Here is a 23749-nt window from a genome sequence, read left to right on the forward strand (position 1 = left end):
CAGGCTAAGATGAAGAGTGTCAGGCTTAAAGGATCATCATGATTAACTGGAGAGGAATGGATTTCACATGGAAGGAAGAACAAAAGCAAAGGTCTAAGCCAGGTGCGGTGGCTCACTCCTGTAGTCCCAGCACTTTGGGAGGCCGAGGTGGGTGGATCACCTGAGATCGGAAGTTCGAGACCAGCCTGGCCAACGTGGTGAAACCCCATCTTTACTAAAAATACAAAAATTAGCCAGGTGTGATGGCAGGCCCCTGTAATCCCAGCTACTTGGGAGGCTGAGGCAGGAGAATCGCTTGAACCTGGGAGACAGAGGTGGCAGTGAGCCGAGGTCGTGCCATTGCATTCTAGCCAGGCAACAAGAGCAAAACCCCGTTTCAGAAAAAGAAAGAAAAAAAAGTAAAGGTCTAGACTGTAGAAGTAGGAAAGCATGTTTGGGGCAGCTAGGTGGATTACTTACCTGGAGCTTTGAAACATGGAGTGATATGGTTTGGGGCTGAACCAGAGAGGGTTCTTGGACTGTTTGGTGGTGAGCAGGAGAGTAAGGAAGGATTTAGAGTCAGAGCATGACAATATTCAGCTGAGCTGTAGGAAAATTGGTCTGGTCTACCATGAAGTCAGTGGGTTGGCAAGGGGAGAACCTAGGAGCTGGGCCCCTCCTTAGGTACATATTGTTGTCTGGGTCAGCTACAGGTGGAACTCAACAGTTGGAATGAGACTCTTCTATAGGGGGAGGGTGGAGACATTTGGGAGCCAGCATCCAGACTGCTTGACAGCTGACCGATATGAAGGAGAACCTGAAAGACGACACCTACATTAAAAGGATGAGCTGGTTTTAGAGATTTTGAGTTGGAAGGACCAGCTGCTCACCCCGAAGAGAATGTGTTGGTACAAGAAGATAGGTTTGAGGGTTGTTTGAGGGTAGTGTTGCCAGATGAAAAATATACCATGCCCAGCTGACTTTTAATTGCAGATAAAAAATGAATAACTTTTTAGTGTAAATACGTCCCAAATATTGCATGGGACATATTTCTACTAAAAACGTATTCATTGTTTATGTCAAATTCAAATCTAACTGGGCATCTTGTATTTTTATTTGCTAAATCTGGTAGCCCTACTTGGGAATCAACACGCAGAGAAGCCTGGGGGAAGAGTCCAAACTAATGTGATTGGCATAAAGACTCAGGGCCACACTTGGGGAGGCTGAGGCGGGCAGATCACCTGAGGTCAGGAGTTCGAGATCAGCCTGGACAACATGGGGAAACCTCATCTGTACTAAAAATACAAACATTAGCTGGGCGGGGTGGCAGGCACCTGTAATCCCAGCTACTTGGGAGGCTGAGGCAGGAGAATCACTTGAACCCGAAGGTGGAGGTTGCAGTGAGCTGAGATCGCGCCATTGCACTCTAGCCTGGGCAACAAGAGTGAAACACTGTCTTAAAAAAAAAAAAAGACTCAAAACCAGCATTTCAGTTAATTAAATCTTGCATTTTTGCTTTGTCTCATCCTAAAGTCTCTTTTATTTTTATTTTTAGTTTTTTGAGACAAGAGTCTCACTATGTCACCCAGGCTGGAGTGCAGTGGTGCAGTCTCTCCTCACTGCAACCTCTACCTCCCAAGTTCAAGCAATTCTCCTGCCTCACTCTCCCAAGTAGCTGGGATTTCAGACGTGCACCACCGCGCCCAGCTAATTTTTGTATTTGTAGTGTAGATAGGGTTTCACTATATTGGCCAGGCTGGTGTCAAATTCCTGACTTAAAGTGATCCATCTGCCTCAGCCCCCCAAATTGTTGAGATTACAGGCATGAGCCACTGCACCTGGCCTCTAAAGGCTCCTTTAAATCTCAAGGGAAAATTAAAAGAAAGAAAGAAAGAAAGAAAAAAAAAAAACCCAGACCGCCTGATTTGATTCGCAGCGTTAAGGATTGTCCTGGTCCTCAGCCTGGCTAAGACCAGTCCCTTTGGCAGGCGTGAGCAGAGAACAGACCTGCGTGGGATGAGACTGGAGGTTTGGCTCTGCAGTCTAAGAGTGAGACCCACAGCCATCGTGTGCTGTGTGCATGTGCATGTGTGAACACATAGACAAGTGATTTGCTTACATCCAGATGCCCACATGCTCACACATGTATAGCAAAAGTCCCTGGAAAGATACTGAAGGAAGTGCTAAAAGTGGCTGTCCCCTGAGAAGGGGTACCATGGGATGAAGGCCAGGTAGAAGGAAGAGTTCATTATCATCCTTTTTTATTGCATTATTGTTTTTTAGTATGTGCATATATTACTCTTTGCAATAAACTTTTAAAAAGCTGGAGTGTGCATTTATGCAGAGAATGACAAAGTTGCTACACAATTCAATAGAAGGACAGCGCAAGGGGGACCAGGAATGCAAACACCACGAGGGCAGTGAGTCTTCATCCGTTTTGTTCACTGTTGTATCCCCGGTCCCTAGAATAGTGCCTGGCGTGTGGTTGGCACTCAATACGTATTTATCAAAGTAGTGAAGGGCTGGTTCAACCATTTGAGGACCTAACCACAGAAACAAGTTTGTACCCTTAAATTTCACACATGTTAGAAAGAGACAGTAGAGGAGCTACATGCAATGGTACTTAAGGAAAGCAACTTCACTGCAAATGTCAGTATTCTGATAGAAGAAAGTTGAAGTTACGGGAATGAATGAAATCAGCAAGGGAGAGCAAGTACGGCGAGAAGGCTGTTCACTATCTAGGCGAACAGAGAGAGGCAGCATGAGAATAGACCAATGGAGGGAAGACTAGTGGAGCATCATACCCCAGCAGTCACAGGGAGAGAGCTTCGGTGGGTCAGGTGGTCAACAGTATCAAAATACTCAACAGAGACTACCCTCTGGGTTTTCAAAGGATAGAACATACATTAGCAGGCCTCTGGAAAGAAAATATCTTCTCCTATATACAGAGACCCTCATACCATTTGGGGACATTGCCCCAAAAGGGCGGGCTTTGGCATGAAAGAACATTTCCACCCCAGCGGTTTGCATGCTGTCATCCCAGGTCAGGGCTGAATAATGACCACTTGGTAGACCTGGTGCTCACAGAGCCTTCGTTTGGTTGTATAAGGGGCCAAATTCACCTCTGGATTTCCTTTTTTTCCTTTCAGAATGCAGTTTCCAAGTATGGCTCTCAGTTCCAAGGCAATTCCCAGCATGACGCTCTGGAATTCCTGCTCTGGTTGCTGGATCGTGTACACGAGGACCTGGAGGGTTCATCCCGAGGGCCGGTGTTGGAGAAGGTCGGTCACTCTCAAAACAACCCAATGTACTGGGTTTTCTTTTTTTCCTCTAAATATTGACTCAGCTCCTCAAAACTGAATCTTGAAATTGAGATTCTTAAATTCCTATATAGTCTGGCTACTATATCCACAGTCCATTCCCTGCTCCCTTCTCTTAGCTGTGTTTGTTTTACACAAGGCATTTCCTTCCATTCCAGTATTTCTCATTCTCTTTGTCCCAGTGATATAATGAATAGAGTTTCATTTTGGCTCAAAAAATGAAAAGTCTTTTCTTTGGTTTGTATTCCGTACATTAGTGTGGTCATCCAAGGCCATGAGTACCGTTCCTTATTATTTGCAGATGGTACCATTTGAACTCTACCATTGCTTTCTCAGTTATGTATTCTACAGAGCACTAACTGTTAACTTTTCCTCTCACGACACAGGGTGGATGATTTTTACACATGTGCATTTAGCATCCCCAGGTTTTGATGAAACCCCAAACCTTTCAGAGGAGGAAAGCACTACAATAATTTGTCATAAGAACAGCTGATTGATACCTCAGGTGCAGTCTTTATGGACTTTGCTCAATGATGGCTTATGCTCTAATGCCAGTCCTCTGTCTCCCACTTAAGAAAGTAAAAGCGAATGAAGTTATTATATTATGAAAGTATTCATCCATTCTCACACAGCTATAAAGAAATACCTGAGGCCGGGTGTGGTGGCTCATGACTGTAATCCCAGCACTTTGGAAGGCCGAGGCAGGCAGATCACTTGAGGTCAGGAGTTCAAGACCAGCCTGGCCAACATGGCAAAACCCCATCTCTATTAATAATACAAAAATTAGCCGATGTGGTGGTGCGCTCCTGTAATCTCAGCTACTCAGGAGGCTGAGGCAGGAGAATCCTTTGAATGTGGGAGGTGGAGTGAGCTGAGGTCACGCCACTGCACTCCAGCCTGGGTGGCATAGTGAGACCTGGTCTCAAAAAAAAAAAAAAAAAAGAAAAAGAAAAAAAAAAGAGACACACCTGAGACTGGGTAATTTATAAAGGAAAGAGGTGTAATTGACTCACAGTTCCACATGGCTGGGGAGGCCTCAGGAAACTTACAATCATGGTGGAAGGAGAAGTAAGTACCTCCTTCACAAGGTGGCAGGAAAGAGAGAGAGTGAGGGGAAGAGCCCTTATAAAACCATCAGATCTCATGAGAACTCACTCACAATCACAAGAACAGCATGGGGGAAACTGCCCCCGGTGATCCAATCACCTCCCACCAGGTCCTCCCTCCACATGTGGGGATTATGGGGATTACAATTTGAGATGAGATTTGGGTGGGGACACACAGCCGAACCATATCAATGAGTGAGCAAAGTTATTTTAAAAACATCTGTGAATAATCTGCTGTAATAGAAGAAAAGTTTCATGAACTTCGATAATTCCATATCAATGAGTGAGCAAAGTTATTTTAACAACATCCACGAATAATCTGCTGTAATAGAAGAAAAGTTTCATGAGCTTTGATAATTAATCAATAACACATACCTTTTGATGTATCACATGGCTGATCCAGATGCAGCCATGAGAACTGTTTTACCAGTTTTTTGGTTTTGTTTTAAATCTGGACACGTTATTCTCATCCTTTTCATTAATCAAATAAAAAAACCCTTGGAAAGTGCTTAGATCTTTCAACCATCACCTTCCCATCCCTTCAGTGTTTGCTTGGAGCCCGTCATTCTAGCGTAATAAAGAATGAACAGCTTAGGAAGCTTAGTCTTATTTTCCTGAAGTTTGTCTGTTTCCTTTATGTTTTCCAGCTGTTACCTTTCTTTTTTTTTTCTCTCTTAAAATGTCAACTTACAACTTTAAGAAAAGGAGAACATAACTATATATGTTTCATGTATCAGAGAGATTGGGTAACCTTCTTAAAGCCACACAGCTAAGTAAAGGACAGAGTCAGGATTCAAGCCCAAGGGGTCTGGTTTGAAAACGTATTTTCTTATTTTAAAAATAATCACCCCAGTCATTCCCAAAACATACAAATGAAACAAAGCAAATAATCACCCCAATAAAACCTGGGAGGACCACACATTCAAAGGTCATGGTGTTTTCTCTGGGTTTTGAGATTAGGGGTGCCATGATTTCCTGTTTATCTTATTCTGATGCCTTTTAGTTGTAAGTGACAGAAATTTAACTTAGTCTCACTCAATGAAAGGGCATTTATTGACTTTTATAACTTGCGAGTCCAAGGGTCAGACCAGCTTCAGGTAGGGCTGGATCCAGGGACTCAGATGACATCACCAGGTCTTTGACTATGTCTCTATCCCTTGTCTCTGAATCCATTTTCAGACTGACTCTGCCCAGATGGTAACAAGATGGCCTTCTGCAATGCTCGTGTAGTCTTTAGAGCTTGGGATTCCAGAAAAAGCCCAGGGAAGAGTCCGATTGTCTCAGCTTGGTTCACATGTCCATTCCTGGGCATGTGGCCAGAAGAATGGAATATTCTAATTGGGTGCAGCTGGGTTGCATGCCTGTGGGGGTGAACGTGGGCCAAGGAGAGCTTTTATAGAAATGGAACAGTTTGCTTCCCCAAAGAAAGGAATGCTGAGCAGATAAACATATGTCTACTATACTGTAGATTCCACAAGTTTATAGTGAACACATTTTGAAATCAGAAGGATATATTTTTTAAAAAGATACTGTTTATTGAATGTTTGTTATGTGCCAGGGATCTAACTTGATGCTTTGCACAATTTCTTTCCCTACCTGACACAGAGTAGACAATAAACTCTTGAAGTGATTGACTAAATTAGTCATCATGCTTTACTATTACAAGGATAACTCATATTTTACAGTCAATGGAAATTTAGGTTAAGTTGCTCAAGGCCACTCAACTTCTACTTGGTGAAGATAGAATTGAACCTGGCTCTGTCTATTTCAAAGCCAGTGTGTCAGATTCCTTTCCCTAAAGCATTCCTTGTGCTTTCTCAATTTCCTATGGCGGAGAGAGGAGACTTAGAGATAGGTGGTACCTCTTCCTGCTGGCTGCATAGGAAGAGCCTCTTATCCTGTTTTTTTCCCTCCCCTCTCCCTGGCTATACCAGGCAGGTCTTCCTACTTCTAAGGTAGGTGGGATAGATAGCCTTTCAATTTTCCTTTTCTATCTCTTGGTAGCAGGAAAAAGCATTGGGCTTAATTAAGGGTGGAGAAGATCACAGAGAGGTTAAGTAACTTGCCCCAAGTCACGCAGTTATTAAGTGAGAGAGCTAGGACCCAAATCCAGTAAACTCAACTCTGTAACAGGCTTCCTTAACTTCGACACTGTTGGATGTTTGTGGTCAGTTGATTCTTTTCTGAGGATGGCTGTCCTGTTCCTGGTAGCATTAGTAGCACCTCTACCTCTTAGATGCCAGTCTAGTAGGCATCTAGACTAGGCATTTGACTATCTGTGATAGCCAAAAATGTCTTCAGAGATTGCCAAATGTCCCCTGGGATGGGAATGGGGATGGTGACAAAATCACCATTCCCCCAACCCAGTTGAGAGCCACTGCTCTAGAACCTTTGTTCCTCATTGTGGTGTACCACCCCTAGACCTTTCTTTAAGATAATATTGTGTTTATTTCAGCCAAGAAGGCCTGGCAGTAATTCTTTTTTGTTTGTTTTTTTTTGAGATGGAATCTCGCTCTGTTGCCCAGGTTGGAGTGTAGTGGCGTGATCTCAGCTTACCACAAACTCCGCCTCCCGGGTTCAAGCGATTCTCCTGCCTCAGCCTCCTGAGTAGCTGGAACTACAGGCGTGCACCACCATGCCTGACTAATTTTTGTATTTTCAGTAGAGACAGGGTTTTGCTATGTTGGCCAAGCTGGTCTCGAACTCCTGACCTCGTGATCCGCCTGCCTCGGCCTCCCAAAGTGCGGAGATTACAGGCGTGAGCCACCACGCCCGTCCAGTAATTCTTTTTAACAACTTCAAGACACAAGTAAAAGCAACCAAAATTGGTTTTCCAATTTCGAATATGTCCTATTGCAATATACTCCACACTACCGCCAGATAGAAAGGAAATAAGAGCTTGTCCCTCTTCTGCTTAAATTCCCCCACTGGCTTCCAATAGCACTTAGAACAAAATTCAGACTCGTATGTGGCTGACAGGGCCCCGTCTGATTCCAGACCCCTCCGCCCCTGGCTCCCTGGCCTTGATCTCTCCAGCTACTTCCTGTTCCTTAAGGGGCCAGGGGTGTTAGGAGTAGACCAGCCAGGCAAGACCAGCTATTGGCTATTGGCTAGAGAGAGGAGCTTACGCCGCCCTTAGTTTGACCTGATTGAAACCAGAAAAGATCTCTTTCTCTGGGTGGGTCAAAGCCTCTCCTGAAATTTGCTCTCAGAAAATTGGGCTGCCCGCAGAGGCCCGGCTGTGTACGCTTGAAGATAGAGAACAGAGCTGTTGGGATTATCCGGCGTGAAACTTCATTTTCCCTTTCCTAGAAGGAAAGCCTCTGTCGTCTGTGAAACTCTGATTTTTTTTTTTTTCTCTTTGAGGTTATTTCTGTTTTCAAGACATAGCAAAGCCATGTAGCTAGATTTATTTGAAACGGGAATAAAAACCATAAGGGCCGCTTTCTTTTCTGTTAATTTACTGATCCTCAAATGTTTTCATCCTGCAAAGAGGGCACCTTTTTATTACCCTTTTAGAAACCCTAACACAATGTTTTTATCAGTTCGCTTTCCAGAAAATGCCGCTCTTGCAGAATTAAGTAGGGGATGAGGCTGGGGAGAGGATCGGGAAGCTGACATGTATTAAGCACTGACTATGTGCAGGGAAGATACACAATACATGTCATCTCTTGAGATTGTTTTTATATTTATTTATTTATTTCTTGAGACAGGGCCTCACTCTGTTGCCCAGGCTGGAGTGCAGTAGAGTGATCATAGCTCACTGCCGTCTTGACCTCCTGGGCTCCAGTGATCCTCCTGCCTCAGCCTCCCGCCTAAGTAGCTGTGACTATGGGGATGCACCACCACACCTGGTTAATTTTTTAGTTTTGTAAAGACGAGGTCTCACTATGTTGTCCAGGCTGGTTTCAAACTCCTGGATTCAAGCAATCCTCCCACCTTGGCCTCCCAAAGTGCTGGGATTACAGGTATGAGCCACTGTGCAGGTCATCCCCTGTGATTTTAATGGTAGCTCCATGAAATTGATGTGTTAGATGTAGAATGAGGCTCAGAGAGAGAGGCTAAGTGTCATTCAGCTAACAGAGCAGAGCCAGCGCGTTTGACCTCATTGTCTGTGCTTTGTGAATGACCCCCTGCTGCCCCTCACTCCAGCCTCTTTCAGGATTTTCTTTCTCCATGCCCTTCCCTGGGTGATCCTGTCCACAGCCTCTCCCGATGCTGTTCAGTGTCATTGTGAATTCTTGGGTTGCAAGCAACAGCAACTGCCTTGAGCTGACTCAAACAAGAAAGGGGACTTAGGAGAAGGCCAAGGAGCCTCACACTGGATGACAGGGAAGGCTGAAGGACCAACTTAGAACTGTCAAGAATCAGGCAGCTCTAAGGGTATCTCAGCAGCAGCAGGAACTGCTCCGTTCTCTTCCCTGGACAGCACAGTCTGCAGAAATGTTTTCAGCCATTGGCCACTCTGGTCATGATTCACATTCAGAGTAGGAGCATCTCAGTGTGGCTTGCTTGGGCCATGGGCCTATCCCTTGGTAGGTGAGGGCAGGACCCTTGATTAAAGACCCCTCTCCATGCATGGACTGGATTCAGGGTTCCAAAACGGGGGTTGCTACTACCAAAGGAGGAGTAGTGTATACAGGGCAGTCAAAATACGCCAGGGTCCGCTATGCATCCAAGTTAGCTCCTCCAAGTGCTCTTCCCCTATTTGTCATGAATATCTCTGCCTGGATATTGAGTCACCTCAAACTGAGCATGCCCATCCCAAACACACCTCTCCTTTTGACTTTGCCTCTCTGTGAATGGAACCGGGGTTCGCCGGGCACCAGACTGGATCCTTGAAGTTGATCACGTTCCTCCACTCCCACAGTCAGGGGCTGATTGGTGAAGCTACGTCCTCAGGTGTCCGGAATCCATCCCTCCTTTTCATCTTCATGGCTCGTGTTCTACCTTATCCTGTTGTTTCCTGAATGCTTGAGCCTACTAATCTGTGTCCTAACCTCCAAACTTATACTTCTTCATCTGGGAGTCAGTAGCTGTCAAGTTAAAGCATCTCTCCAAGCATGTTCCTACCACCTGAGTTCAAAACTCATCAGGTACTCCCCCTTGTGTAATAACAACCACCACCTACACTGTGCTTTGTGCCAGGCATGGTTCTAAGTGTTTTGTACATATGCTCTCTTTTTTTTTTTTTTTTTTTTTTGAGACAGAGTTTTGCTCTGTTGCCCAGGCTGGAGTGCAGTGGTGCGATCTCAGCTCACTGCAACCTCCGCCTCCTGGGCTCAAGTGATTCTCCTGCCTCAGCTTCCTGAATAGCTGGGATTACAGGTGTGCACCACCACACCCGGCTAATTTTTGTATTTTTAGTAGAGATGGGGTTTTACCATGTTGGCCAGGCTGGTCTTGAACTCCTGACCTCAAGTAATGCTCACCTCGGCCTCCCGAAGTGCTGAGATTACAGACTTGCGCCACCGTACTCAGCCTTGTGATTTATATATAGAAACTCTTTAAATACTCAGAGAATCCCTATCAGACAGGTACTGTCATTATCCCTTTATTATAGTTGGGAAATCATGGAGCAAAGAGATTAAGTAACTTTTTTAGCTGGATCAGAGCAGTCGAGTAACTTGTAATCAAGTACCGGTGTAGGGATTTGGACATTTTTTTTTTGTTTTTTTTTGAGACGGAGTCTTGCTGTGTCATCCAGGCTGGAGTGCAGTGGTGTGATCTCAGCTCATTGCAGCCTCTGCCTGCCGGGTTCAAGCAATTCTCCTGTCTCAGTCTCCCAAGTAGCTGGGATTACAGATGTGTGCCACCATTCCTGGCTAATTTATGTATTTTTGGTAGAGACAGGGTTTCACCACGTTGGCCAGGCTGGTCTTGAACTCCTGACCTCCAGTGATCCACCCACCTCAGCCTCCCAAGGTGCTGGGATTACAGGCATGAGCCACTGCACATGCCCAGACATTCTTTTTGTTTGTTTGTTTGTTTGTTTGTTTGTTTGTATTTTTGAGATGGAGTTTTTCTCTTGTTGCCCAGGCTGGAGGACAGTGTCACAATCTCGGCTCACTGCAACCTCTGCCTTCAGGGTTCGAGTGATTCTCCTGCCTCAGCCTCCTGAGTAGCTAGGATTACAGGTGCCTGCCACCATGCCTGGCTAATTTTTGTATTTTTAGGAGAGATGGGGTTTCGCCATATTGGCCAGGTTGGTCTTGAACTTCGGACCTCAGGTGATCCACCCGCCTTGGCCTCGAAAAGTGTTGGGATTACAGGTGTGAGCCACTGTGCCCAGCCTGATTTGGACATTCTTGACCCTGGTACCATGCTGTTCACTGAGCCAGGTAGTCTCCTTTAGGACATAGAAGTCCCCACCCATTGTGGCACCAGACTCACATTCCAGCCCTGTTTTCTACTTCCCTTTGCACATCCTGTATCCTAGGCAAATTGAGTGTCATAAAATATTAGGACATATAAGAATGACCATTTTGAGCACTCATAACTTGTTCATCTCAATATTTTATTATGAAAAATTTCAAACATATGGAAAAGTTGAATTAATTATGAAGTGAACACTCCTCCCCATCACCTAGATTCTACAACTTATGTTGTACTAAATTTGCTTTATCACACATTTACCCATCTGTCTCTCTATCCACTCATTACTCATATCTTTTTTTCCCTCATCTTATTTTTTGGATGTACTTTGAAGTAAATTGCACACCTTACCCCAGACGCTTCACATGTGTTCCTTTTGCCTGGTTCTGTCATCTGCTTTCTAAAATCCTTCAACATTTACCTCTGATTTCACCCAGGTCTTTACGTACACCTCACTGCCTGCCTGTTCTTCTAAAGGTATATATAGACGCATGCACAGTGTATCCATGGTATTCGAGTTTCATGGTGGGAATGTTAGAAAAAATTGTCTAAAAAGACTCCATGAGGGGAGTAAAGATGAAAAAGTTGAGAGATGCTGGTCTGGGGCATATTTTATGTGGGGCCTTGCATAGATATTTATATAGGTAAGTTTATATTTTACTAAATAGTGTTGTATTATGAGTGGCTTTGATTCTGGGATTGCCCTTAGGGACAGACATCTTCCAGGACAGAAATTTTGGCGTAACAGGGCCTTAATTAAAAAATTGTGTACCATGTGTGGTAGGGAATGGACACGGGATGAAGAATAAATTTAGGGAAACGAGAAAGATTGATTAATTCATTTTGGAAGTGGTAGGGGTCCAGAGGAGGTTGGTGGCATCAGGGCACCCAGAAGCCCTGAGGTCAGATAGGCTAAAAAAATGACTCCCAAAGACATGAGGTCCTAATTGCTGCATCTTGTAGATGTTATCTGTATTAGTCTGTTTTCACGCTGTTATAAAGGAATACCTGAGACTGGGTAACTTACAAAAGAAAGAGGTTTAATTGACTCACAGTTCCACGTGACTTGGGAGGCCTCAGGAAACTTACAGTCATGGTGGAAGGGGAAGCAGGCACCATCTTCACAAGGCGTCAGGAGAGAGAAGAGTGAGCAGCAAAGGGAAGCACCCCTTATAAAACCATCAGCTCTCATGAGAACTCACTAACGCGAGAACAGCACGGGGGATCCGCCCTCATGATCCAATCACCTCCCACCAGGTCTTTCTCTAGACATGCGGGGATTGTGGGGATTACAACTCAAGATGAGATTTGGGTGGGGACACAGCCACATCATATCATTACCTTCTAGGGTAAAGACTTTGGAGATGTGATTAAGAATCTTGAGATGGGGTCATTAACCTGAATTATCCAGGTGGGCTCTAAATGCTACCAGTGTTCTTCTGAAAGAGAGGCTGGGGGAGATTTGAGACACACGCAGGAGAAAGCTATGTGACGACAGAGCAGAGAGAGAGTTGAAGATGCTAGGATTGAAAACTGGAGTGATGTGGTCACAAGCCAAGGAATTCTGGCAGCCACCAGAGTTGGAAGAGTCAAGGAACAGATTCTCACCTAGAGCCTCTGGAGGGAGTGCAACCCTGCCCACACCTTGATTTCAGTGCGGTGATACTGATTTTGGATGGCTGCTGTGAGAGAATAAGCTATTGTTTAACAGCCCTCAGTTTGTGATAATTTGCTATCGCAGCCACAGGAAACGAGGAAACGCAAGGGGAATGTGAAGGACACAAGCACTGAGGGATGGAGTGAAGGAAGCTTGTGCCCCAAATTGAAAAACTCAAAGACTCATTTGCCTGCAAAAGAGAATACTTATGTGAAACTGGCTCCTTGGAAAATGTGGGCAGGAATGATTTAGCAGGCAGGTGGAAGGTGGAGATATTTGGTGTGGATGCATTTGAGGTGATGGCAAGCCCACCCTGTGAAATATACAAGAGGCACCTAGACATTGAAGTCGAGTGGGACAGAGATAATGCACAGGGCCGTCCATCCAGGGGGAACAGGTGAGGCTGATGAGAATGAGCGAGCATCTGCCCAGGTTCAGGCTCAGGTTTGCTCTTTAATACACACATACTCTTTGTCCCAGAGAATTTGGGAGGTCAGGGGATTGAAAGAAACTTGAGTTATGGTAAAGGCAGCACTGAAGGTTGAGACTCTACGGAAGCCCAGAAAGGGATGATGTGGGCCCAGGAGGAAGCATGGGCTCGGTGGTCTGGAAGCAGTTGAGTGACGAGAGGTGTATCTAATCTGGCTTCCTTTCCTCATTTCTTTGCAGCTTCCACCTGAAGCCAATAAAACCTCTGAGAACTGCCTGTCACCATCAGCTCAGCTTCCTCTAGGTCAAAGCTTTGTGCAAAGCCACTTTCAAGCACAATATAGGTAAGATGGGGATGTGTTTAGAATGTATCACCCAAGGGCTCCACAAACTCAATTCCTGGTAACCAGTCTCCCATTGCCAGATTTACCCTGAGATTTCAAAACAACAAAACCACAAACACCCTTCTCTCTCCCATTATAAATCCTGACTAAGCACACACTCCTGTTGTCTCTGACCTTTAGTATTTCTTCTTTTCCTTCTTCTTGGCTCCTGGGCCCTCCACCTTACTTGAAGGAGGGGTGATAAGAGGGTGATTCTATAGAAGGTAAATGTGAGCTGGGATCTCACTAGCAAGCAGTCACTCTGAAGTTGGGGAGACCCTTCCTGTTTGTTCCTTCTCCAGAGAGCCCAACTTAACAAGTCACTCTGAGCTCAAGAGTTCCAAGCATTATGGAGGATATAAAAATATATATACAGCCTGGGCCATATAGGGAGACCCCATCTGTACCAAAAAAAAAAACAACAAAACTCCTAGCCGGGTGTGGCAAGTGCCTGTGGTCCCACCTACTTGGGAGGCTGAGAAAGGAGGATTGCGTCGGCCCAGGAGGTCGAGGCTGTGATCGAGGCTGGAGTACAGTGATCTGTGATCGCACCACTGTACTCCAGCCTGGGCAACAGAGTGAGACCCTGTCTCAAAAAAATAAGTAAATAAACAAACAATAGAAAAATGTATGCAGCCTTTGACTTCAGAAAGTATGTGTTCTCTTTGAGCTTTTTTTATATGAAAGTGCAGAGACTCATACAAGGCAGAATAGTTTCAATATTATAATGTTCAGTGAAAGCACTGACAGCAGCAGTGAAAGGTCAGAGAGGGGAGAAAACCCCATGGGCAGTTCTCAGAGGAAGTGCGCCTTTTGTTGGCCTCTGCAGGATGAGTAGAAGTACGAATGGGTAGGAAGATATTCAACAAGAACAAATGCAAGCTTAAAGGTGGGAATGAGCACAGCGGGCAGGATTTAGATGAGGAAGTCATTGGTTACAAAGAGCCACCTCTAAGATGCTTGCCTGTGTGTGTGTGTGTGTGTGTGTGTGTGTGTCTGTGTGTTGCCAATATATGTATTCATGTATATGTTTCTATGTGTGTGTGTCTATATTTTAAGCCTTACAAAAAGTCTCAGGGGGTGAGTATTAACATCTGAGAGGTTGGGCTTTTTCTACGGACATATGATAAGTGGCAGAACCAGGATTTGTCCCCTGAAATATCTTTAAAGCATAAGTTCTGCCTTTTTGCTTTCTTCGCAGTTCTTCTGTTGTTTTTCCAGCTAACCCTGTCCATTCATTGTGATTCTCTGCTGCTCCTTCAGTTTCACAGAAACTCTGTTCTCTATTATGGATACCAAAAAGAGTTTTTTGTATTTTTTCTTCTGGATGTTGCAGTAAATCATTTCAAAGCCGTGCTTTTCTCTGAGTCGTCTGGATAATATTCCCTTTGCATTGCTCTGCAGTGGTTTCTTGGAGGTCTCCAGGTGGTTTTCTTCTCTTATTGACTTATCTTCAAACAAGGAAATAATTATTCCGTCTTCTAGAATTTCCTTACTTAGAGCCATTTACTTCCATACTTTCTGGGGACGTGTATTCTTTGTGTTTGCACAGCAAGAGGTCACTTAAAACTGCCCGGAAACTATCCTGATTTAGGATTTCTATTCTATTCAATAACCACTGAAAAGATAAATAGGGTATCATTACTGTCTTTAGAGGTTGATTATTTAGGAAGACCAAATAGTCTTTGAAACTAAGCTGCTTTCCACTGGTGAAGAAAAATCTATAGCACTTGATAAGTTCTGTCACTCTCTGCCTCACCAGGGACGGGGACCCTGACAAAACAGCCGGGATGACTGTGGGCTCTCCGTTCCTGTTTGCGGTTGTTTAGCTTACAGGGTAAAGAGGATCGCACCCCTTGAGCTCAGATTTCTCTGTCATGCCTGAAGAAAGCCTTTCTCATTTCCTGAGGGATGTGGTTACTCTCCAGGAGGAGGTATGCAGAGAGGAAACCTAGGTTTTGTGGTCACCAGTCTTGAAAACTACTGGCCATGAAAGCCGATTGTGGGGCATCTGTTTTATTTGTTTTTTTTTTTTTTTTTTTTTGAGACGGACTCTCCCTCTGATGCCCAGGCTGGAGTGCAATGGCACGATCTTGGCTCACCGCAGCCTCCACTTCCCAGGTTCAAGTGATTTTCCTGCCTCAGCCTCCTGAGTAGCTGGGATTACAGGTGTGCGCCACCATGCCGGCTAATTTTTTTTTTTTTTTTAAATTTTCATTAGAGACGGGGTTTCACCATGTTGATCAGTGTGGTCTCGAACTCCTGACCTTGTGATCCACCTGCCTCGGCTTCCCAAAGTGTTGGGATTACAGGCGTGAGCCACCGCGCTCGACCGGGCATCTGTCTTATCTTCAGGTGCCCAACGCAGAGAGTACTAGAACCAAAAATAAGAAGACAGAGGAAAAGCATAGAGGAAGAGAAAGAAGAACATTTAGAACGAGGGAAAGGGGAGTATAAGGTGAAGGCGTGTTAGAGAAGAGGGGAGGGATCACCGATCATCGCCAGCAGGTCGAATTCATCCGTGTCCTTGTAAAATTCATTCACCTATTTCTCTGTTCAGTTCCTCTCTCGTCCCCATACTCTTTTTCCTTCTTTCAAATATTCAAGTGCCTGCTAATGTGCTTGGTCCAGCAGTTACCATGAGGAGGAGAACTCCCAGCTGAATCCTTGTTGATTCTTTAGAGATTTCATTCATGCCCTACTGTTGTCTTGTAGGTGCTGTGAACAAGACTCAGTCCATTCTCAGGGAGCTCACATTCTACTTGGGGGAATGTTAGATGATGTACAAGTAAACAACAACCTGTGACAGCCATCAGCAGAAAGATAAGGAGTCACTTGGGAGGCGGGGGAGTGGCCAACATTCCATAAGGCGGGCAGGGAAAGCTTCTTTTCGGAGGGACGGTGGAGCTGAAAACAGAGTGACAAGGAGTCTACCATTTTAATAACTGGGGACAGAGTATTCCAGGCAGAGGACACAGCACAGGCTAAGAGCCAGAAGTAGGAATAATCCTGGCAAGTTCAAGGAATGGAAAGCCCAGGGTAGCTGCCAAGGAATAGAGTAGCTGGGATTACAAGCATGCACTGGAGATGGGCTGGAGAGGTGGGTGGGGACCTGGTAGGGCAGGTTTTCAGTCCAAGTGTGCGGGTTTTAGTCTCAAGGACACAGGAAGACACTGCAGAGTTAAAGGAGGGAGTGATCTAGTTCATCAGTTTCAGAAGTGACTACTTTTTTTTTTTTTTTTTTTTTTTTGAGACAGTCTCATGCTGTCACCCAGGCTAGAGTGCAGTAGCATGATCTCAGCTCATTGCAACCCCTGCTTCCCGGGTTCAAGCCATTCTCCTGCCTTGGCCTCCCAAGTAGCTGGGACTACAGGCATGCACCACCATGCCCAGCACGTTTTTGTATTTTTAGTAGAGATAGGGTTTCATCATGCTGGCCAGGCTGGTCTCGAACTCCTGACCTCTAGTGATACACCTGCCTCAGCCTCCCAAAGTGCTGGGATTACAGGCATGAGCCACTGCACCCGGCCCAGAGGGGACTGCTTTTTATGAGCAATGCAGGGAGGCGAGAGGAGGCAGGAGCAACAGTTGGTGTTGCCACTGTGGTCCCAGCGTGAGAGCAATGGTGGTTGGAACAGCAGAGGTGGCGGTAGAGATGGAGGGAAGTGGAGGGGTTTGGAGTATGTGTTTGGATGGAGAGTCAGCATCTTTCCATTAGTCCCTCTACCCCTAACCCCTCATCCCAGTCTTGCTAACGTGGTGAGGGGTAGAGGGACTAAGGGAGAGATGAGAATCTAGGATTTACGGTGACTCTTGGGTTTTTCTATGATTATAACTGGTAAGTGCTTCGGAGGAAAAATCGAGGGTGCTTTGAAGTACATGCCTGACTTGGCGTGGGATGAATCGGGGGTGGGGAGGACTTCCGAGGAAGTGACATTTGAGCTGATTGGATATTATGGACCATCAGTGCCCTTTGGGTATTTTTCTTATAGCACGATGAGTAAGAGGTGAGGTGTTCACGCTAAAGATGAACTGGCAGTGGCTGAAAATGCCTGCTTTGTGCCTGCTGATAAAGACAAGGTGTCGTCAGGGATGCCTTGAGGTCTGTGAGGTGGTTTCCTGCAGTGGTTGGTAGTGGCAGTGCCTGGCTGGCGGCTCCTGCTGTCCCTGACTCTCTCCTGGCTTCCTCTCCTTGGGGAGGGCTTGCCTGGGATGGCATCAGCCTTCTTGATGTAATTGACAGATGGATGTGTTACTATGGGTTAATTCAGAGGCATCGTCCCTTAAACCCCTTTTAAGGGGCTGAGTTGTTGACTTTGGTTGAGGGAGAGAAGAGGAACCTCCAGTACTAGAGTGTGGAAGATCCTGGACTATAGCAAAGATATTTAGTTATTCTATGTGATTATCATCACAGTCTAAGAATGTCTGCAAGTCTAACAACCAACGATTGTGGCTATGTTGGAGTTTTGGCTGGAGGAGTGTGTCTGTGTGTGTGTGTGCAAAAGTTCTTCATGTCCTTCATAGCCTTTATCCACAGAAAGTCTAAGGATGTTTTTGAAGGCTTCCTCAGAACAGATCTTCGAAAGGTGAGATCTTGCTTATGTATTGGCATAATTATTGCTGTTTGCGTAGACGTCAGATCCACTGTCCAGTGAGCAGGTAAAGTGGACTGGGTTTGAGGTGAAAGATGTGTGTGTATTTGGCAGCAGTTAAAGGGCAGAGTGACAAGAAATTCAGGGGCAAAGCCTAGGGCTCATTGGTGGGCATTTGTAGCAGGTGGAAAAGCAAACTGCAGCCCTGAGTTTTAGTAGCACTGACAGGGTTAGCTTTGTAACAGAAGCAATTTGACAAGGAGAATGAATAACTTAGGGAAATGGGCCTGTGAACATTGAAAGGCAGTGGGGTGATTTTCTGTTCCTGTTCCCCGTGAGTGCGCTTGCGAGACAACAGGGCAGGACTGTGAATGTCCTGGAGCGAATGGGGAGAACGGAGGCATCCGTCAGGCCACATTGGGGTATATTGCTGTAGCCTGGTAACGTGGCCAGAGCTTTTTGTAAAAGTGAAGCTGCCTCTCCATCTTCTTCCAGATGTTGGTCACATCAGTCTGTCCTCATTTCTCAACCTTTGATACATGGATATATTTCACATCTTTCCTATAGTTTCTTATGAAAACATTATACTTTTTCATTCTTTATTTTATTTTATTTTCATTTTTTTGAGACAGAGTTTTGCTTTTGTCGCCCAAGCTGTAGTGCAATGGCACGATCTCAGCTCACTGCAACTGCAACCTCCACCTCCCGGGTGCAAGCGATTCTCCTGCCTCAGCTTCCCAAGTAGCTGGGATTACAGGCACCCGCCACCACATCTGGCTAATTTTTGTAATTTTAGTAGAGATGGGGTTTCACCATGTTGACCAGGTTGGTCTCAAGCTCCTGACCTCAGGCGATCCCCCGCCTCGGCCTCCCAAAGTGCTGGGATTCCAGGCATGAACCACCGCGCCCGGCCCATTTTCATCCTTTCAATATAAAATTTGCCCATTCGATTTGTTTTTCTACAAACCACTCATCGCTTGCTAGCAGATAGCAGTTGGTGGCTCAATGTAAAAAGTCATATTCCTGAACTGGTTTCACATGTTGCAATGCTTCAAGAAGAATGCAACCCGGCATAGTTTTAGCAGGCTGAAAAACACGAAGACGTCAATGAAAAACATTCTCTCTCATTGGTTTACATACTTGTGAAATGGGAATTTGGGGATTTCCCAATGACCCAAGTATCTCCTTCAGGCCAATTTTTTGCCTAGGTACGTGATGGACAGAGGTGGAGAAGGATTGGAGGAGAGATGCAGTGGCAGAGGAGACCCCAGAAATGTTGGGTTTCTGGCTGGCTGGTACTCACTGTCTGATACAGTGCTTTCAACAAAGACACTAACTACCATGGGTCTCCCAAAGGCAAATGACCTGAGGCAGCAGGGGCGATGGAATGTCCAGTACTGGGGCCTGTTTTCTGTAATCAGGTTGATGGTCTGATAAGTTGTATCCAAGATAACTGACTTGTAATGGACAGATCACCCAAGAGTGCCTCAGGCAGCACCCTCCCCTTTATGTTCCTGTTTGTCCCTGGATTTTCCTATTTGTCTGCTCAGTGGAAAACCAATCAAACAAGACGGGCATTTTCCACAAGGACTCAGGAAACCTGTTCTGATACCAGCTTTGGCTTTACTTGCTGACTTATCCCGGTAATGTCATACAGAGCTAAGAGTATGGACTTCAGAGTCAGACTGCCAGGGCGGTCTTGTTCTGTGTCCCCAGAGAAGTTAATGTAGATTTTTACGATTAGTAACGTAGCATGCAGAGAAATCCCTCGCATCATATGATAAGAGAAAGAAAATTGGTATGTCCATGTGGAATATAAAAGTTGCATTTCATCTGGGCACAGTGGCTCACGCCTATAATCCCAGCACTTTGGGAGGCTGAGGGGGGTGGATCACAAGGTCAGGAGTTCAAGACCAGCCTGGTCAACATAGCGAAACCCCATCTCTACTGAAAAAAATACAAAAAATTAGCTGGGCGTGGTGGCGGGCACCTGTAATCCCAGCTACTCAGGAGGCTGAGTAGGGAGAATCGCTTGAACCCGAAAGGCAGAGGTTGCAGTGAGCTGAGATCACGCCGTTGCACTCCAGCCTGGGTGACAATGTGAGACTCCATCTCAAAAAAAAAAAAAAAAAAAAAATGTTGCATTTCATTTTCAGAGCTCCATTTTAAGGTAAGGGAGTATTAAGTTTAAAAGAGTTGAAAGAATATAAATGAACATTATGTGTATCTACTCTGAACCAATTGACACCTCACTGATTTCTACTAAAGAACACAGGAATGATATGAGCATGGAGTCTGGAAACCGAGCCTAGCTTTCTTCCTTAAGAGCTGTGTGTTCTTCAGTAGATTACTTAACCTCGCTGTGCTTCAGATTTCTCTTCTGTAAAATGGGCGTAATATCAGTTGCTATGGGTTGTAAATGGATTCATCTATGCTCAGGGCTCAGAATGATGCTCGATTCTTAGTAAACGCTATTGCAATGTTAGTTATTACTTTAAGGAGCGACTTCTTGTTGTTTCTTCTTCTGTATAGTAAGGAGGGTGGGCAATGCCAGTAGTTCTCTACTACGGAACACTAGGGTCATTTGGGGAGCTTAAAAGCTCTCAGGATTTTAGCAAGATTTTGATGTCCGGACCCCTCTCTACCCACCTTGAAACAGAATCTCTGGGAGTGGGGCCTGGACATTGGAATTTTTTTAAAAAGCTTTCTGTGGTTCTGGGGCACAGGGAGGCTGAGAAGCAGGGGAAGAGATGGCCCTGAGATCCCTTCAGCCTGGAAGTTGGCATGTGGGGTTTGTATGGCAGGGACGGGTTATAGCTTCCCTTCCCATACTCAGTGCATTTATATATGTCCTAAAGTTTCTTTTCCCTTTTACAAAAAATGGAGGTGAAAGTCCTGTAACATGAAGTTAAACACTCTAAAGCGTACAATTCAGGGACATGTACATTCACGGTGTTGTGCGGCTACCACCTCCTAGTTCCTAAACATTTCATCACCCCAAAATAAAACCTGGTACCCAGTCAGCAGTCAGCCTCATCCTCCCTTCCCTCAGCTCCTGGCAGCCACCAATTTGCTTTCTGTGTCTATGGCATTACCTGTTCTGGATCCTTCATATAAGCGGGATCATGCAATATGTGCCCTTTCATGCCTGGCTGCTTTCATTTAACTTACTGTTTTCAAGGTTCATCCACATTGTAGTATGGACCGGGGTTCATTCCTTTCTGTGGCTGAGTTGTATTCCACTATGTGGATGTACTATATTCTGTTTACCCATTTGTCTGTTGATGGATAGCTGGATTGTTCCCATCTTAACTATTGTGAATGGAGCAGCTATGAACACTTGTATACAAGTATTTGAACACCTGTTTTCAATTCTTCTGGGTATATACCTAGGAGTGGAATCACTGGGAGTGGAAATGCAAGGATAATTCTGTATTGAATTTTACCGCCAAATTGTTTACGTGTGATTAAACGTTCGCCTCTGTTCCTCACCCTCACAGATCTTCCTTGACTTGTCCCCACTGCCTGAAACAGAGCAACACCTTCGATCCTTTCCTGTGTGTGTCCCTACCTATCCCCTTGCGCCAGACGAGGTACGTGAGTGTCGTGGCTTGCCCAGTGAACTTGACTTCCATCCTTACTCATTACGGGGAACCTTCTGGCCTCACACCTGCCATTTTCTCTCCTTTGCTTCTCAGCCAGCATTTCTCTGGAAACCAGCTCTATAGCTGGATGACATTCAACTATTGAAATTGGCAGAGTAAAAGGTTGCTGTGTCCCTTCTCTAGCTGAGGAAGGAATTATGAATGTTTGGCACAATTGCCAGACTTAGGCCTGTGGCCCATTCAGAAGCTGGCACGGACCCTTTAGTCTCACTTGGTCACACGGAGGCAAACTAGAGAAAATCTGTGGCCACCTGCTTTTTTTTTTTTTTCCCCCAGCTTTATTTCAATTTCAAAAATCTATTTTCTTCTCTGGGAAGGTGTAGGAAAAAGATATCTTTAAGGAGCAAAGAAAGAGGAAAAGGGTTGTTTGGGGAAGATGAGTGACAAAGAAAAGTGGAGGTAGGGCTGGGTAACAGGCACCATGGGCCAAGTTCTATAAAAGTAAGCCCAGGCTGGGCGCGGTGGCTCAAGCCTGTAATCCCAGCACTTTGGGAGGCCGAGATGGGCAGATCACGAGGTCAGGAGATCGAGACCATCCTGGCTAACACGGTGAAACCCCGTCTCTACTAAAAAATACACAAAATTAGCCAGGCGAGGTGGTGGGCGCCTGTAGTCCCAGCTACTCGGGAGGCTGAGGCAGGAGAATGGCGTAAACCCGGGAGGCGGAGCTTGCAGTGAGCTGAGATCCGGCCACTGCACTCCAGCCTGGGCGACAGAGCGAGACTCCACCTCAAAAGAAAAAAAAAAAGTAAGCCCAAACCTTTGCAGTGACCAGGAAGGCAAAAGGCCAATGACCGTGTCCTGGCATGTGGGTAAGCTTCTATGTGGGGTGTCTTTTCTGGCATCGGAACAGAGGCATTTCCTCTTTATGTTCCCCACCTCCCGAAGTGCCATTTCTCTTACCCTGTGCCTGTTGACATCTCCTGCCTTTAGGATGCAGCTGCAGACATGACATCTTCAGAAGGCCTTCCTCGGCAACTCAATCTCCCTTTCTGCTCTAAAATCCTGTGCTGCTGATATTCTGCACTAGAAATATAACTATTGGCTTATACTGGAACATGGCTTGTGCTGTCTATCATCAGTGACACCATCAGATAATGTCAACTTATAGATGTGATGATCTAAGACTCCCAGCCTGACACAGCGCAGCACAGGGGTTAAGACCATTGACTCAGGAGCCAGACGGCCCAGGTTCAAATCCCAGCTCTATTAATTAGTTACCTGTGTGACTTGGGCAGTTAGTGGAGTACAGATCAAGAGAAACAGTGGCTTCAAGACTGGGCCTTCATATGCTGGTGGGAAGGAGAAGCGAAGATTTCCAAAGGAGACTCTCATTAAGGAGAATGTCATCAGTAGTGTTGATTTGTACTGGAAAAAACACCTTGACGGCTTTAATTTTCAAACTGTGGAGTTTGTTTTTGTTTAAGCTTATCTATTTATCAACTAGAGCCTTGAGATTGGACATCTCTATGGTGATTCTTAATCAAATACTTTTTTCCCCCCAACTCGCTAGAAAAGTAGCTTAGAAGATTTGGCTCTACCCTGCCACCTGGTGACAATGTACCAAGTACAGGGACACAACCAGGAAGTAGAGATTAACTACGTGCTGAACTTGATCCATTATCTTTCTTTTGTTTTTTTTTTTTTTTTGAGGTGGAGTCTCGCTCTGTCACCCAGGCTGGAGTCCAGTGGTGCCATCTCTGCTCACTGCAACCCGTGCCTCCCAGGTTCAAGCGATTCTCCTGCCTCAGCCTCCCCAGTAGCTGGGATTACAGGCACCTGCCACCACACTCAGCTAATTTGTTTGTACTTTTGGTAGAGACGGGGTTTCACCATGCTGGCTAGGCTAGTCTCGAACTCTGGACCTCAGGTGATCCAGCCGCCTCAGCCTCCCAAAGTGCTAGGATTACAGGTGCGAGCCACTGTGCCCAGCCTTGATCCATCATCAACAATGTCGTTCACAGTTCCTGTCAGTCTTTTAAGGGTGTTGCCCCTTCCTGTTTTCCAGGTTCTTGAGTGTCACCTTGGTCTTCCCCTCTAAGAGCCAGCGGTTCCTGCGGGTTGGCCTGGCCGTGCCAATCCTCAGCACAGTGGCAGTCCTGAGGAGGATGGTTGCAGAGGAAGGAGGCGTCCCTGCAGATGAGGTGCGATAGAATTGCACTGGGGCCTGGTCCTTGGATGACAGAATGCTAAGTGAGCCAGCTGTCTAGGCTCTTTAGGCCAATTTGTGGTTCCCAGGTGAC

General features: G+C 45.6%; 1 protein-coding gene across 2 annotated transcripts in view; it reads left to right on the forward strand.

Annotated features, from left to right (window-relative positions):
* USP43 (ubiquitin specific peptidase 43) overlaps positions 1 to 23749 on the forward strand; it is an 83034-nt gene that overhangs the window by 7833 nt on the left and 51452 nt on the right. For both annotated transcript variants that reach the window (XM_008010335.3, XM_008010337.3), the window contains exons 2-5: positions 3129 to 3260; positions 13107 to 13210; positions 21342 to 21434; positions 23515 to 23650. In XM_008010335.3, coding sequence (XP_008008526.1) covers positions 3129 to 3260; positions 13107 to 13210; positions 21342 to 21434; positions 23515 to 23650 — 465 coding nt within the window. The remainder of the gene's footprint in view (positions 1 to 3128; positions 3261 to 13106; positions 13211 to 21341; positions 21435 to 23514; positions 23651 to 23749) is intronic.

This window comes from Chlorocebus sabaeus, chromosome 16 (genome assembly GCF_047675955.1).
Source record: "Chlorocebus sabaeus isolate Y175 chromosome 16, mChlSab1.0.hap1, whole genome shotgun sequence".
NCBI classification, from domain to species: Eukaryota; Metazoa; Chordata; class Mammalia; order Primates; family Cercopithecidae; genus Chlorocebus; species Chlorocebus sabaeus.